Source organism: Lepidochelys kempii, chromosome 6 (genome assembly GCF_965140285.1).
Source record: "Lepidochelys kempii isolate rLepKem1 chromosome 6, rLepKem1.hap1, whole genome shotgun sequence".
Lineage (NCBI taxonomy): Eukaryota > Metazoa > Chordata > Testudines > Cheloniidae > Lepidochelys > Lepidochelys kempii.
In genome coordinates this window covers 90,082,713-90,100,443 of record NC_136385.1, presented here as the reverse complement: position 1 = coordinate 90,100,443, position 17,731 = coordinate 90,082,713, and the positions used below count along the sequence as shown (strand labels likewise).

At 37.1% G+C, this 17,731-nt stretch overlaps 1 protein-coding gene across 2 annotated transcripts in view; it reads left to right on the top strand.

The window, feature by feature from the left end:
- SEC23A (SEC23 homolog A, COPII component) overlaps positions 1 to 17,731 on the top strand; it is a 49,712-nt gene that overhangs the window by 20,616 nt on the left and 11,365 nt on the right. For both annotated transcript variants that reach the window (XM_073349100.2, XM_073349101.2), the window contains 8 exons: positions 850 to 1,008; positions 1,575 to 1,690; positions 4,517 to 4,640; positions 9,320 to 9,400; positions 10,509 to 10,598; positions 14,864 to 14,970; positions 16,071 to 16,224; positions 17,337 to 17,414. In XM_073349100.2, the coding sequence (XP_073205201.1) occupies positions 850 to 1,008; positions 1,575 to 1,690; positions 4,517 to 4,640; positions 9,320 to 9,400; positions 10,509 to 10,598; positions 14,864 to 14,970; positions 16,071 to 16,224; positions 17,337 to 17,414 (909 nt within the window). The remainder of the gene's footprint in view (positions 1 to 849; positions 1,009 to 1,574; positions 1,691 to 4,516; positions 4,641 to 9,319; positions 9,401 to 10,508; positions 10,599 to 14,863; positions 14,971 to 16,070; positions 16,225 to 17,336; positions 17,415 to 17,731) is intronic.

The window sequence follows — 17,731 nt, the reverse complement described above, 5'->3', positions numbered from 1 at the left end:
AGAAGTGAATTCAGTCCTAGTGAAAATTGTCAGGTTGGTTGCTCTGGTGACAAAAATCCTGTTTAACTATAGAAGAGGTTGAGTTTGGGCAACAAACTGCAAGCTTCCCCTTGCTTTTATGCTGCTTCCAGAAGGATCCACCTCTAAGGAGGAGAAACTAGTTCAGCCTCCATACCCGTTCAATTCTCTGCTGAGACTGCCAGTTGTGTGGTGGACACCTCTTGAGCAGAAACTAGCTTCTTGTTTTCTAGGCACTAATATCTAATATTTGCCCCTCTCTGATATTTTTATCTCTCAAGACACTCACATGGAAACAAGATGTTTTGTACGAAGGTTCCATTTGTTTCTGCAGTTTATTTTCCATATTACGTCATTATTTTGTGATGACAACCATTTCAGTAACAAGTTGATGTAATGGCACTAAGAGGAGTGTTGTGATTTCAGAATATGGAAGCAGATAAAATTTTGAACGTAAAGATAGTCTCCCCTCCCCCCCATTCAGCTATAATTAATAGGGAAAGAGAAATACCCAAAATACCATGGACCAGATCCTCAATTTGTGTAAATTATCTTAGCTCAGTTGAAGTCAGTAGAGTAGTGACTAGCAGAGGATCCGACCTCAGATATATGCAGAACTGTCTTAAAAGTGAAAAATACTAGTTTTAGTGAGGCAAGAATGGTATTTTAAGTTAAACTACTACTCAGAATTTTGAGATATTCTAATTGTTTACTTTAGTCTAAGCAATACAACAGATACAAATTCATAGTTGTTTCCTCTATTAATATTATGTACTAACTGTTGTTATAGCAAAAAGAGTTGCTCTCTGAGATTTTCTTTCTGTCTTACAGTGTACATTCCCTAATACTGGTGCACATATTTTGATGTTCATTGGAGGACCAGGCACTCAAGGACCTGGGATGGTTGTAGGGGATGAACTGAAGTTACCTATAAGATCATGGCACGACATTGAAAAAGACAATGCTAATTATGTTAAAAAGGCTACTAAGGTAAGACTTACCAATAGATGGGGAAGAGAGATGTAAATTTTTTTTATTTGACAGATAATTAGAATAAGACATTTGATATTAGAATATGTATAAAGTGATATAGAACTTAGACATTTTTGTTGTTGTTGAACTTTCCTTGAATAACTACATATCTTCCAAAATTTCATAAGGATTTTCAGTACATTGAGTGAGAACCTGATTCAACTCCAATTTAAGTGACTGGGAGTGTTTCCACTGACTTAGTAGGAGTTGGATCAGGGCCTTAATGCACAGTGATCAAGAACGGTAGCATTGATTTTTAAGTAGAATGCCACCTTGATCAATCTACCACAAATTATCTTTTAAGCTGGCTGGGAAAAGTAGGGAATAGTCAAAAAAAAGTTCTAGACCTTTCTCACTTAGTTTTTACTTCTCAAAAAAAGATCTTTTAGCCAATGTTAGAGTATAATATGGATACAATTTAATTTAGCTGTTGTACAATAATTCTGAGAGCTTATGTTTTAACGTTAAAGTGTGGCAAGTTCAGTTTGCATATTGTTATAAATGCATTTTAATCTTGTATTTAGCATTTTGAATCTCTGGCTAATCGTGCTGCTACAACTGGTCATGTTATTGACATATATGCATGTGCACTAGATCAGACTGGTCTTCTGGAGATGAAGTGCTGTCCCAACTATACTGGGTATGTGACTAATTTGTTTAAAGTAGTTTATGAAGGTGCACTTTAAAAAGAAAGTATTTAAAATAGAGTGGTCATTACCTAACAAAAAATACTAATGACTTTGTTTTAGTTCCAAATGATAGAAGGAAAAATCACTACTCCATGTCTGTGTACTGTGATCGTGGATAGCTTGCATATAGACCTAAATTGTTGTGAACCTGGGAAGAATTTGTCACCATAATTTTGGGTTTAATTATGAGGGCATATACTCTCATTAATTTTAACATTAAATATTTGGGGCTTAGATAGTGTAAATGTCCTTTAAAAATATTTAGCCTGTGTACTGTTGCCAAATAATCTATTTTTCCTTTCCATATATGTATCTTGGGCTTCAGTAATGCTCACGCACACACCTTTTTCACAGTGATCTTTTATTTCTTTTACATTTTTGTTCTTCCTTTTGTCCTTGGATTGAGGCGGAAATCTTTCTTCTCTAGATGTCATTTTTTGAGTGTCTTGAATTTCTTCATGCATGATGTACTGTGTATAGTGTGTTCTTGACCTCCCTGAAAACATTCTCTTTACTATTGAGTTGGATAATAAACTAAGTTTTTTCAGAACAATGTGTTAGATCTTTTATTGTCTCTAGTCTGACTTCCTCTCATTTCACTCTGCTGAAACTACTTTCATCAAGGATTCAAACAGCCCTCTTCTTGGCCACATCTTCAGTTCTTTACGCCTTCCTTATCATCCTTGACCACTCTACTGCCTTGCACTGTGAGCCATACTCTACTTGAGTGTCTTGCTTCCTTCACCTTTCATATTACTGCTCTCTCCTGATTCTTCTCCTTCTCTGGCTGTTCTGAGTGGTTTTTGGGGGGAGGATGGAGAAGGAGTGGGCTGTTGTCTTCCTTCTCTTTCCCACTGCCCATGGGGATATCACAGCGATCTGTCCTTGGAGCCTTCATCTTCTTGCTTACCCTTTCTCTGGACATTCTGATTCACTCATGCAGTTTCAACTATAGTCTCTGTGTTGATGACTCTCAAATTCTTCACTCCTGACTTATCTCCATTCATTCAGTCATGTCTCTGACGTCTCCTGGATGGCATCACCAGTAAAGCTTACCATGGTCAAAACAAATACTGATCTTTCCAGTGAAACTCTCTGCTCTCCCCCAGTCTGTCTCACTATTGACACCACCCCACCCTCATCCTTTATGTCACTCAAGGCCATGGCATGGGGTTAATCTTTGACTCCTCTGTCTGCACTGCCTCTTACATGTCCAAATCCTGCCACTTCTTGCTGTACAATTTTTCTAAGTTCCACCCTTTCAGTCCCGACAGCTAAAATTCCCTCAGGCTTTCATAATTTCCCATATTGATTACTGTAACCTCTTGCTTTGTGGCCTTCTGGACTCTCATGTTACCTACCCGTCTTGCTTTGTGGCTTCCTGGACTCTCATGTTACCTACCCCTCTACAGTTAGTACAAAATTCTGTCGCTAAGATTATTTTCCATGCCTGTAATGTGATCATGTCAACCCCTCTTAGAATCCCACTACTAGCTCTTGTTCCTCTGTCACATCAAGTTCAAGCTTCTTGTACTTCAAGTCAAGGTGCTATGTAATTCTGCCCCTTCCTCTGTCTCTTTCTGCAATGCCCCAGCCCATTCTGGCCCCTCCAACAATACCAGCCTTGACATCCTGTTTGTCTACTTCTCTCACTGTCTGTTGCTATGTTGCCTGCTAGGCATAGGGTTGTTGTTTCTGAGTTGGTTCCCCATAGTTGTTGTTTTCTCCATATTTAAATAACTCTTGAAGACGCACTTCTACTGTGTTGAGTACCAGAAACTAGTCAATTTATAAAGGGAAAGTTGGAGGGCAGAACTTAACACAAAACTTATCAACCGTATTATTAAAAACATGGATGCCTTATATTTGTACACTGTGAGCACTACTGGGGATACACACTAATCATGTCTTATGCTCATTCCTTAAATGCTAATCATATAGATTTAAAAATACTTCACTGCTCAATATGAGTAGTTACAGATTGCAGTGCAGTCAAAGTAATTTCATCTTCAATGAGCACTGCTGAGCTCACACACAAAATGTGTTTTATGAGAATAGATTCAGGTTTGAAATAATTACTTATCTGAGAGAGGCAAAACGATATGGGAAAGTATCAGAATATTAGGATAAGTTAATCAACGGATGCATTTCCGCAAGGCAGGGTTAAAAACTAGCTGTAATGATAAAGTCCAGTGCAATGTTTTCTCCAGTTGAAGCTTTTTTGAATTAAGAGCCTGATGACTTTGACATGCTGATCTTGTAAGAAACCTAATTACAAAGTTCCCCATTAGAAACCTGTTTACAAAGTTCCCCATTAAGCTTTATGATGAGATAATTGAAAGTAGCTTCTGTTAAGGTGATTTTGAAAAAATTTTTTCAGAATATTTCATAGTGAACTGTTTTTACTTTAAACTCGGAGGGTATATCTACACTGCAGTTAGACACCCGCAGCAGGCCCGTGCCTGCTGGCTCAGGCTGTGGGGCTGTTTAATTACAGTGTGGACTTCCCAGCTCGGGCTGGAGCCCAGGCTCTGGGACCCTTAGGGAAGTCTACAGTGCGATTAAACAGCCCCGCAACCCAAGTCCTGTGAGCCCAAGTCAGCTGGCAGAGGCCAGCCGTGGGTGTCTAATTGTAGTGTAGATATATTCTTTGATAGCTCTTTGAGAGCTAAGTTAAGTATATCCTGTTTGCTAAATTAATGCATAATAAGTCGTCCAGATGCTTTCTAGTTGTGTTTCTGTGTTTTATCTTGGTATTTTTTTGGTCTTTCATCCAGAGGCTACATGGTAATGGGAGACTCTTTCAATACATCCTTATTCAAACAAACCTTTCAGAGAGTATTTACCAAAGATATGCAAGGGCAATTTAAAATGGGATTTGGTGGCACTTTAGAAATAAAGGTAAGAGTCAAAACTTAATATGAATATTATTAGGGTCTGATGTTGTATTCCCTCCTTCCACTTCCCTTAGGTACCACTGCAGATGTGGTCAGACTTAAACTCATGCACATGTTAGAAATTCAGAAGTTCTAACAAATCAAGTCTAGTGATGTATTTGCATTGCTTATAGTAGCGGTTCAGTAACCTTTCATTTTAAACCTTTATTTTTAGGGATTTATTACTTTACCATAAAAATAGGGTCTTGAGGCAAGAGTGCTTGGGATCCTGTTTCTCTTATTTAGGCAAAACAATCCTTAATCCAACATACATGCTCGTCAGCTGAGGCTATGCATATCCAGCGCAACATGCCTTGGGGGCTACAGTGTGTGGGCAGGCATGGTAGTTAACCCTTCTAGCACATTTTGAGCATTAAGAAGAGATCCTTTTCTGTTGCCAGCACCGGGATAAGAGGCTTTCTATATTCTTTCTTCCCAACCTTCTTCCCACCATTGCACCTGTACAGTAGAGGCTCAAATCCAATGGAAAGTACAGTCTGTATCCGAAATTCAGATATATACATTGATAAATGTCCTGAGAGATTTTGTTATATATCAGAAGAAACAAAATAATATACTAGGTATGCCAATGTGAGGAAGCATGAAGCAAATTTTAAGTAATGTGAAAACTAATCTGGTCTGCTGTAATGGGAATTCAAAAGGCCAGATGATCATTTGGTACCTTTCAGTGCTTGTTTGTCCCCTCCTGTATGTATGGCTCAGAAACCTGGGAGCAACTGTGACTAGGGAGAGTTCCTGGTAGCATGTCTTCCTTGGAGGTGTCCTGCCAGGGCCCAGAGTTGGTGTGGAGGTGCAAGGGCCATCATTGTAGCTGCACACTGGCCTCCCACAAATCCTCGAGGATCAGGTGTGGGGTCCCAGGACTTTCTCTATACGGGGAACCTGCCCCCATCAGGAAAATGGCCCTACCCATGAGAACCCTACCAATCAGAGTGGGGGCCAGGAGGGCCATTTGGCCTGGCTTCAAGCTTAAAGGGGGCCTCAAATTTAGACACGTGTTAATTTTTTGGCGTTTGATAAGTTTTGCAACTTGTTTTTATGCACATCCATATTGGACCAAAATGAGAGAGACACACTCAGCTTAAAGCTGCAAATTTAAGTAAATAAGAGAAGTGATTTGTTAAAAGACATAATTTTTTTGTTAACTGATATAGATTTTGTCCTATTAAGGAGTTAAAAATGTTCATAAATATTAATAAAAATATATAGGTTCTGATGACACAAGATTAGACTGTGATGAACGTGTCCTCTCAGATCAGCTGATTATATAAACAAACCATGACTAGGCTGGTGCTGGATCAAGTGCGCGTTGAAGGTAGAGAATTGTTACTTTTAGTGTCTTTATAGTTTTAGGTATAGTTGACTAAGGAATTATTTATGTGTGAGAATTCCTCATTCTTATTTTCATATGGTAGCTAAAAGAGGTGACTGGTTGGTTGGTTGAGCCCTTGCTTGGCCATCATCGTAGGCTTTTGTAGTCTATAGGCCCAAATTCAAGAAGGAGATGTGCCAACAGTAACAGATGCAGAAGAAGATCCTGTGTACGATCAAGAAACTCAACAGCAACAGGAAGATGTAAATATTACTCAGCAAGAGCAATTCATGAGTACTACAGGTTTGACTGTGGCTGACATTGGAATTATTGACAAGAGCAGTGCTGCTCAACTGGAATCTTTCCTTCAAATTAGTTGTTTTGAAATTCCAAGTAACATTCCATAAGATGCTGATAATCGTGCTTTCCCTACTTGTCTGCTTACAAAAACTCTTCCAAATGGTGAGACATGCATAAGAGACTGGTTATGCTGGAGTACGGAAAAACAATCTCTGTACTGTGCACCCTGCTTCATATTGAACAAAAGTGATGCAAATGCATCAGTTCTCTTTGATCAATCAGGATGGAGCATCAACAGAGGTTGGAGGAAGTTGAAAGACTGAATACCATCATATGAGAGTTGAACGTCACACAAAGAAAACTCTGTTACATGGAAATCAGCCAGTAGGGCAGCATCAGCTGAAAGTTCAGTTGAGAATTTACTCTTGGCTGAACTCTGTACAGAAACTAATAACTGGAAAAAACTTCTTGAGTGCATCCTGAATGTTATCTTCTTTCTTTCTGAGCAGGGACTGGCTTTCTTTGGTTCCAGTCAACGTATTGGTGATCATGCAAATGGAAACTTTCTAGGCATAGTTGAGCTCCTCAGCAAATATGACCCACTTTTATGAGAGCATGTAAAATGTGTTCGAGAGTTGCAAGAGAGTCAAAAGCACATGCAAGTCCATTATCTCTCCACACGCATACAGAACGAGTTTATTGAGCTATGTGGGTCATTCGTACAAACAACAATTCTTGATGAGATTCGAAATGCCAAGTATTTTTAAATCATTGTGGATGCCACTCCAGATTGTTCTCACAAGGAACAGACTACTATGGTTAAGATGTTAAGATTGTAGATAGGTTTATTTTGTTTGATAATTCCACGAGAAAAACTGAAAAAGAAATTGCTACTTGAGTTCTAGCAATTCTAGAAGGTTTTAAGTTAGATTTTCAAGTCTGCATTGGTAAAGCCTATGACAATGGATCTAATAAGGCTGGGAAGTGCAAAGGAGTACAAGCAGCTCTGCTTGAGCATAATTCAAACAATAACTGTATTTTCTTCAATTGTGGAAACCACACACTAAACCTTGTAGGTGTTGACTATGCTGAATCATGCAAGGAGGCAATTACTTACTTTGGAACTGTTCAGCAAATGTACAGTCTCTCCAGTAGCAGTCCACAAGGGTGGGAAATTCTGAAGCAATATCTTCCTGTTTCACTGCATGGGATGTCCAAAACTAGATGGTCTGCATGGATTGATGGTGTTCAACTAGTTATGCAGCATTTAATTCAGTGAGAAAGGCTTAAATGAGCTTGAATCTCTCAATCTCACTGCTCGGGCTCGAACTGAACTTCAGTCTATTCAGAAGCACATGTCCAAATTTGAATGCGTTCTGATGTCATCTTTGTGGATGAAGCTACTTACAATGATCCACCAAACTAATCTGGTAATTGAAGCACGCAATGCTACACTTGATGGTGAGAGGGATAACACCGAAAGTTTTATCAATTACATTCAACAGATTTGTGAACAATGGGATGCGATCCTGACCGAGTCCAAATTAGTAGCGCAGAATATTGGCATTTCATCTGAGTTCTCCACCAATCGCAATTTACCGACTGAATCTGATGCCGAGCATCATTATAGGGTCAATGTCTTCCTTGTCATCATTGACTCTATTCAGTCAGGTCTTACACGTCGATTTGAGTCACAGCGACTAATTTGTACCCTTTTTGAGTTTCTTTGGCAGTTCAACAGACTGAATAATGAAGATCTACTTTCTGCAGCTGAACAATTTCAGCAACAGTACAACAAAGAAATCTCAAAAGATCTCAGTGACAAGGTCATCTTCCTCAAACGAATATATTCCACAAACTTTAAATTGGATTGCAAGCCAAAGGAATTGCTTCAAGAAATACTCGAACTTGGACTCTCTGGGATGTTTCCTAATATCACAATTGCATTGCGTATTTTTGTCAGTTTGCCTGCATCAGTGGCTTCAGGTGAACACCCCTTCAACGTGTTGAAGCAAGTAAAGAACAATCACCGTTCAACTATGGGACAAGAGCATTTGAATGGGCTCACTATGCTTAATACCAACTGTGACATTGCATGAAAGCTAAATATTTCCTCAATAATAAGTGCATTTGCACAGAAAAAGGCTAGAAAAGCATTTGTTAAATAAAAAGATATTCAAATTATGTCTCACTCTTTTTTGGTGCCTCATTTTGTTTTCATGTGACATCATTTTTTATTTTTATTATGGCTAGGGGCCTCAAAAGCTGGAAGTGGCCCAGGTCTCTCTGGACCTCTGAGAGAGCCTGCTCTTGGGTATTTCCTTTCCTAAAGCCCCCTCAGGAGGATTTTATTACTGGAAGTAATGATCTGGTCTTCTTGTTTTGTATGTACATAGCTATGAAATTGGTTGAAGAAATTGGCAAGGGTAAATAGGGAAACCCAACTCTTTCAGGACACCATTGTACGATACAGCTGTATTAGAATAATTTAAGTTATTAGATGTTGATTTTACCAAAGCATGTTTAGGAGATACAGAATATTAATTTAATATGATATTTGTACAATCGTATGGCCCATCCCACAGCCCCTCATCTGAGCCTTATCTCATGAATATTTTAATGATTGTATCTTCAGTAGAAAATGCCTTTAGTTATGTGATGTAGACATCACCTATAATATGCTTTCTGGGGCACTCAGAGGTCTAAGTAGTAGTAGGTGTTCTTTATATGCTATAATTCATAAACAATACAATTTCAGACTTAGAAAACTACACATGAGGCAGAGTTCACTTTTTAGATTTGCATGTTTGCAACAGCAGTTGGCTTTGTTTGCTGAAAGAATTATAAATATACTGAACATCCTATGTATTTATAACCTCTTCTAAAGGTGTGGATGAAACACTGAACACCCGCCAGAAGGGTTAAAAGAAAAATAAATGTTATTTTATCAGTATTGAATGTATAAGTAAGCATAGCTCTATATGTGACCTGTTTTTCTTTTAAATATAAAGACCTCAAGAGAAATCAAGATTTCAGGAGCTATTGGACCCTGTGTCTCTCTCAATTCCAAAGGACCTTGTGTGTCAGAAAATGTAAGTTACTTTTGTTGTAAGTGGGTGCAATTTTGAATTGCTAGAAAATAAAACCTAGGTTTTCTCGATTTGTAGAGGAATGTACTGGTACTACTTAATTATTGGATCAAAACCCCTGTCTAAATCATTATCAGCATTTCAAAATTTGTTCATGAACGGTTTTTCAGATATGCCCCTGACTCACGCCTCAAGGCCCCCAGTCATCAGAGGGCTATATACAGAGTCTGGTGAATTTAGGTGGTTAGGTTTTTTAAAATATATTGGATATATTTTAATTCTCTGTTTTTGGATGGACACCAACGGTGAAGTAGTTTTTTCACTGTGTTCTCTGCTCTCTTATAAGACCACAGTTCCATGAAGTCCTACATCCTGTGGCCCATTTATGTTGTATCATGACGTTGCATCAATACGTAATATTCTATCAATATGATATAATGTAAAAACACACAAAAACATGCACAGCCTAACTACAAATATAGCAAAAATAAGTATTAAACCAGTGACGGGGAACTAAACATTTAGGAAGTTTGATAAGTATCCAGTATGTAGGAATTTATTTGACCAGTGGAAGCATCTATCTAGCCCCAAGAACCGCTCTTGCACAATCACCATCTCTCTCCTAAGCCAACCTTGTGCCCATATAGTTATACCTCTGGCCACTTTCTTAGAGGACGTTTAGTAGCCTGTTACCTCCATCTGACTTTCCTGCTGCCACCTTTGTGATGGAGGAATACCACCTTCTCTTCCCCTTTCCATTCCCTTCCTGTGATGTCTGTCCTTCCATACTCTTTCTGTGCCATCTTGGGAGTGCCCCTTATTGCCTTCCCTATGGAGTTTTGCTTTCTTCTGCCCCCAATTGGTGCCTGTTCTTCTGCTCTTTCTGAGGGAACTGGCCTGCAGCTGTTGCTCATGTTGGCAGCCTCTCTGCCTCTAGAAGCCAGTAGAGGGAGCCTTGAGGATCCATAACAGAGAGGAAATAGTGGAAACAGTGGCCTGTAGTGATCAGATGCAAGAAGTGCATCATTTTTTTTATCACTCTATATGTATATTAGTGAACAACAACAAAATATTCCTGTTTTAAAAATCATTCTATATGATTTATTGACAGGAGATAGGAACAGGAGGTACATGTCAATGGAAGATCTGTGGCCTTAATCCCAATACAACCCTTGCGCTGTATTTTGAGGTGGTCAATCAGGTAAGAGAAGTTTCACTCCACTTGTAATAAACTCAAAACACAGTAGTTTGATTTTTATGTAAATCTTGAGTACTGTATTTTATTTTTACTACTCCCTCAACCATTCCCACAGTCTATTACCATCCTCAGTCAAGTTTTTAAATTGATTTGTATCCACCCAATGTGATGAGTTGACTGTTTATAAATGTTACATTACGAACACTAGCAGCGATCCATTTATTGAATGACAGATATCAGAAGATAGAATAACAAATGAGTGTTTATTAGCTGTAAAATGTTTACTTTTTAATACATAAAAAAAACCTAGATAATTGTAAATTCTGCCATTTAAGCTTCAATAAGCAGATAATCTAGTGATAAGAGAGGAATTGGTATAGTGTAGTTGGAGAAAAAATTGGAGAGTTACATTGTACATTGCTTTTAACCAGATATATAAATATGCGGCTTTACATTGTTGTGCATTTTTCTTCAAATTAGTAAAAAACAAAAAAACAAAATAAAACACCAAAACCAACCAACCAAATCTTTGATCTTTATAAATATTTTAGCAAGTTTTCAGACTGTTGTAAACACTCTTTAATATGCATTGTTGGATTGAATTCAGCAGTTCCAGGTTTTGATTTTGCAGTAAACTGAATATTAACATGTTTCTTCATGTGAGAACAGAAGCCAGAGTGGTACTTTGAATGTTGATATTTTAGGTTTAAGTCTCTCTCTGTAGGTGAAGGCAAAGGATTCTGTTCCAGATGAATAAAGACTTATTTCAATTTGCAGATACATCTATTCTGTACCGCCTGAGAAGAGAGAGGAAAAAATAATTCCTTATTTCTTTTAATAGGCAAAACTACAATGTTCTCTTTAAAATCCTCAGTAATATTGACTCAAAATACCCATATGTAACAAACAGCAATTGTAATAGCTCTGCATTACCAAATAGATGTTGAGAGTTTGGAAAATAATGTAGTACTTTAGTAGTAACTGAATGTATTTTTCTGTACTGTATTTCTGTTTTGAAATATGGATTGTTTTGGTTGTCAAATTGAATGTTACAGATCAGACCTTAAATCTTAGGCATCTGCAATTGTGCACATCCATTTGTACGTGCCTAACATAAACCAATACTTGATGTATGCATATAAATCAGGGATTTATGAACATACTTGGCCAATTACTTGCTATCAGCATGAGCAAACATCTGATTTACATGTGTAAATTAGATGTACACAAATGGCTGCCCCCATGTAACTTTGAAAATGTCGTCCTGTGTATGAAATTCTAGGCTACTATCAAATTGTTGGTTATTCTTTGTCTAGATAGGGGTTCTGAAAATCTACATTTGTTATTCCTGAAGCATATTTAAATTGCTAATTATTAGAAGTGTTATGGATTAATTAGAAATGCTTGAAACTTGAAGAAAACATAAGTTTTATTCTGTTCACCTCCAAAGAGGGAGGAGGTTGTTTTCTCAAGCCATTGTGGCAAAGATTTCAAACATGACAATCTGTATCTTGCACCCAGATATAGTAGGAGAGAACAGAGATGCAAAATAAGTTCTGAGCAAGACTTGTAGCAATCCTTGTTTTTAAAACTACGATTAATTCAAGTGAGAAGGTATGAAAATCTTTTAGACTCAGTAAATGGTTATAAGCATTGGAAAAATAGATATGACAGTCAGCTTTTGTAAAATAAAAATTGAAGAGAGACCTGCTCAGTGATTGATGATTTACATTTACTTTAGATTTACTTATTAAAATTCCTGTAGAGCTAAATTTTTTTTACACTCTTGCAAAAAGTGCCAATGTCCTACGTAATTATTAGAATAACTACATTCTACCCACTTATTCTCTCTGCATTTGCAATTGGATACATTATTTTTCACTTCTTGTCTGAAACTGTTGTGTAATATTGCTTTTCCTATTGAACAGCTTCATCATTACACCTCATTTTTTGCTGCATTTCAGTAGTAGGTGAAATGATTCATGTATAGTTGGTAAAGCACTCCGGGGATCCTTCAACATGAAAGGTGTCACGTAAATATAATGTTAAGCCTCTGTTTTTAAAATTAGGATGATATCTGCCTTCATTAAGATGAATTAGATATAATTTGCCTTCCTCTTTGTGAATTTTCACTAGACAGCCACCCCCAAGAAATTTATAGTATGTTAGAGGTGTATCGTAGCTCAAAAATTTCCAGATAAGATTGCATTAATTATGCTTCACTTAAATTTAACAAGGTAGTCTTCTATTTATGGTTACTTCTATTTCTGTTAGGTTTGTACTGCAGTATATTTGAGACATCCTAGTTTGTAGAAAAAGGCAAAATGTTTGCTATTTTTTCCCCTTCAGTTGCAGAATATGATGTTTTCAGTGTATTTCCCCCATTGCAGCCACAACTGAATTTAATTTTAATGTTCTATTGTTTAATCTGTATAAATTAATATCTGGTATGCTATGTTCTTTTGTACAGTTGAGTTGAAACATAGATTTAACCCAGATGTTTGCAGCACCGGTCGTATTGTATTCCTTTTCTACTGAAATATGATTGTCACAAAAAGTTTCACAGAAACAATAAGGAGTTCAGCATACCAGAAGATACTGTGAAATGGGGAAAAGTGAACATAAAATCAGCATTAGCCAGTAAACATTATGTATGTGTGTGTATATAATTTTTTGTAAATCGTATCTATTGTTTTGCGATTTAACAATCGCTAACATAGTTTTAAAAGTCAGCCTTACACAGAAAAGTGTATAAAATGGCGATTTAATAAACTAACGCTTCTCAGCATCCACTTATCGTCAGGCATATTTTGAAAACTAAAGTAGTGGATACTTGTTTCAAAGGTATAAGAGTCACACTTAACCAGTTACATGCAGTGTTGTTGTTGCTGTGCTGGTCCCAGGATATTAGAGAGACAAAGTGGGAGAGGTAATATCTTTTATTGGATCAACTTCTGTTGGTGAGAGAGACAAGCTTTCGAGCTTTCAGAAATCTGTATATCACTCAGTTATATACCGTACTGTGACGACTGACCTGGGCTTTGAAATTTCAGTTTGCATCAGTATTCCAGTTCCTATGACACTGTGCTGTGAATTATTATTCAGCATTTTCACTACTTCTGGTTTAAGGGACAATGACAGATATTTGTACATTGTTTGTTATTTTATTATCAGTTGTTTTTAATCCTTAAAAATAGAATTGCTTTAACTCTTTTAAAGCATTAAACCCTTAACATAGAGAATACAGTACCATTAAGAAATTACTCATATCAGACATTGATTCACCATATTGTGCTTTACAATGGTAACATTTATAAGCAACACTAAAGATACTTCCTTATATCTTTCAGGAATGCAAATGTTTGGGTAGTTTAACTAGTTTCAAAATAATATTGAATTTATATATTTTACAATAGTTTCCTCTCAGGGAACTTAGGAGGAAGTCTTCAGTATTGCCAACTCCAAATGTTAAAAATCAAAATTATGAGCCATATCCCCCAAAATCATGAGATTAGCTAAAAATCATGAATTAAAAAGTGTTTTGGGTTCTTTGAGTTTGGTATTTGAGCTTTTACGGAGCAATTGGGTCACATTTTTTAAGCATTTCACAGTACACATGAGGTTTAGAAACTTTTTTTTTTAATGATAGCTGAGATTTTCGTGTAATCACACAAACCTGGAACCTGTGACTTTAAGTAAAACCACGCAGTACTGTGACACTTGCAATAAAATCATGAGTTGACAATACATCCTCTTTCCAGATCTTCTCTCCGCTCCCACTTAACTTATGTGAAGTGAACTAATCATATCACTATACACCAAAAGCTATCAAGTATACAAAATGAACAAAAAGGAAAAAAAGCCTATTGCTTTTTCTCTAACGTCTTTCCATTGTCGTAATCTTGGGTGTTATTGGTAGGTTAAAAAAAATTATACGGAAATTAGATTTTTCAAATCAACAGTCTCGCTTTAAAACCTTGCTGCTGGCATGATGATTTTTTGTAATGTAGGACTTTCTCCATTAGATTACTGCAATTTTAAAGTTAGACAAATTTAGGACTTAAATCTATAGCTCAAGATTGACAGTGAGTTTACTGGCTTATATTTTTTATCCACTAGACATTTGCCGAGCATATTAGATTTATTAAAGTAGCTTCTTTCGTATAATTTCTAATTTCAGAATGGATTTTGGCAGTGATAGGAATCCTAATATGATGATTATATTACTGAATCTTGGTGAGATTTTGTTAATTTTTTTTTTAACACAGCACAATGCTCCAATTCCTCAAGGTGGACGTGGTGCAATCCAGTTTGTGACTCAGTACCAGCATTCAAGTGGACAGAGACGTATCAAAGTAACCACAGTTGCCAGAAAGTAAGCTTTAATTGTGATGAATTAATTTAGCAATAGTGTGATACACATCTGTTGCATTTCAAATAGAATTATTCAGTTATTTAACCTATTGAGTGCTTTTGGATGTACAGTGCACATGGCAAGGATGGGATTGTGCCTCATACACTATGTATGTCTTCTGGATGAAGAGCTATAAGGCATCCGATTTCTAAGAAGCTGCAGGGCTGAATGGAAATGCCCCGAAATGCCCCAAATCCTTGTAGATAAAACAAGAATCTCTGGGTGAAATTCTATGGCTTGTGTTTTGCAGGTGGTCAGACTAGATGATCATAATGGTCCCTTCTGATCTAAAAATCTATGAATATTAGGTCTATCCAGAAGGTCATTATATACAATTGCTCCTCCACCACCAAAACCCTCACCTGCAGTTTCATGGGTTCAATTAGCATTGCAATTGGCTTGCTTAGAAAACGGAGGTTAGACATTAAGAAGGCAGTTCGCAACACTGAGTGATGTTTTCTTTAGTACTGGGCAGACTATTGCATGCTTAATTGGTGGTAGATTTCCCCTTATTAAAAGAGGTGTGGGCAATCACTGTTAGCATGAGTCCCAGGTTGACTTACACTTATTACATTATATTTAATTAAAATCTTCTCAGTACTCAACGGAACTGACATTGTGTGCATACAGTACACTCATTCCTCACAATCTGCAAGGGCCCAAAATTAGGGCACAGAATGACACAAAGACCTAGAAGAGGGGCACAAGGAAATTATTATTGCAGGAATCAGAATGTGAGATTAATTTTCAGTTTAACATTTTTCTGTATCCTTCCTTTCATAATTCAGCATTTTTGATATAAATGACTTATAATAATAGTGACATTACATTATGTTTTTGTGGGTGGAGCTGCATTTTGATTCAAAATTAGGAGATTTCTGAAAAGAGAAGGGGCAATTGGGAAGTAAAGAGTCCACCCTAACTAAGATCTTGGAATTCCAACATGGGCTTGTCTGTTATGAAATTGCTACAGCTATGCTACTGCCTTAATTTTAATAGAATATCCTGAGTCTGGATGTTTTTCCTTTAGATGTGGTAAAAATTATTGCTTTATTTTACAGCTGGGCAGATGCTCAGACACAGATCCAAAACATTGCTGCTTCTTTTGACCAAGAGGCAGCTGCCATTCTTATGGCCAGATTGGCAGTTTATAGGGCAGAGACAGAAGAAGGACCTGATGTACTTAGGTGGCTGGACAGACAGCTGATACGACTGGTAAGAAGACATACTTTTTCTCTCCAACTTTACATTGTTAAATAATTCAGATGTCCAGTGGTAATCTGTAAATACTATATACAGAGAGACTGAATACTTCACCACCACCACCACCACCACCATGAATGCATCGCTAACCAAGATTTCCTATTTTACTAACTAAAATCATAACTACTTGAATTATTTTAGTATAGTTAGATTTTAGATAGTATGTGTTCAACTCTCAGCACAGAGTCACTGCTCTGAAGGAGCCAAGTATCAAGAAGTTTAAAATAAGATTAAAGATCTGGCTCTGGGGAGTAGAAATTTAAAGCTGGGTGGGGGGTGGAGAGAAAGAAGAAAAGTATGCATTTCAACCTAATTTTGCAACCGAGAAAGTTGAAGTGTAGCTTACCACAGTTAAGATGGACACATAAGACATGAAAAGAAATGTATTACACTTGGGGAAGGACAGACCCATATATTGAGAAGTGTATATGGTTAAATGGCTGTAGATACAGCCATCTGAAATTTCCCCCTTTTTTGCCCCCCCATTGGTTTCTTATGGATTGTCTAAATGCCTGTATACTAGTTAAACTACATCTAGATAGTTGCAACAAGCTATTTCTAGCTTCACTAACTCCTTATGCAAGCACCAAATAAATGCATCCTTAGAGAAGTCCTTTGCCAAAGTTAAAATTTGTGATCATTTTCTAAGCTGTCTCTGTTAGTAATGTCAGTCTTACTGTACTGTGACTGGAGGTGGGTGAAATTTTTTCAGCTAGTACTTTATTCAGTGTAGTGTTAAATTTGCCTCCCACATGTAAGTGATATTTATTTACAACTTTAACTGTCATAATGATTTTTGTCTGGGAACATTTAATTTTGTAATTCCTCTTTGGGGATTTAAAAAACCAACTCCACAACCCAATATGGAAGGAAATTATTACTTGCCAAGAAGAGCATTTGTATCAAGTTTCATCCTGGACTACATTTGTACAGTAAAGGAAACTTGGGGAAGGAAAAAAATATTGATTATAAAATAGATGAAATGAAATGAAATATTTGAAAATACAATAGTGGCATAAACAAAGCTGCCATACAAATTTAGATTCATTTTTCTTTTCTTTCAGTGTCAGAAATTTGGAGAATATCACAAAGATGATCCAAGCTCCTTCAGATTTTCAGAAACCTTCTCACTTTATCCACAGGTGAGTAGAAAGAAAGTGTTAAAAGTAAAGAGTAAATGAGTAGGGGAAAAGCATGGATTTAGGAGGCAGTGGAGGGGATAGGACATTGGATTGGGACTCAGAATCAGAAGACCTGGGTTCTCTTCCCAGCTCAGCCACTAACCTGCTGTGTGACCTTGGGCAAGTCACTCTACCTTTCTGTGCGTCTCTTTCCCTTCCACCCTCTTTCTTCTTGTCAGTTTAGGGCTCTTCAGGGCAGGGACTGTTTCTTACAATGTGTTTATACAGTGCCTAGCATAATGGAGGACTGTTCTTAGCTGAGGCCTCTATGTACTATC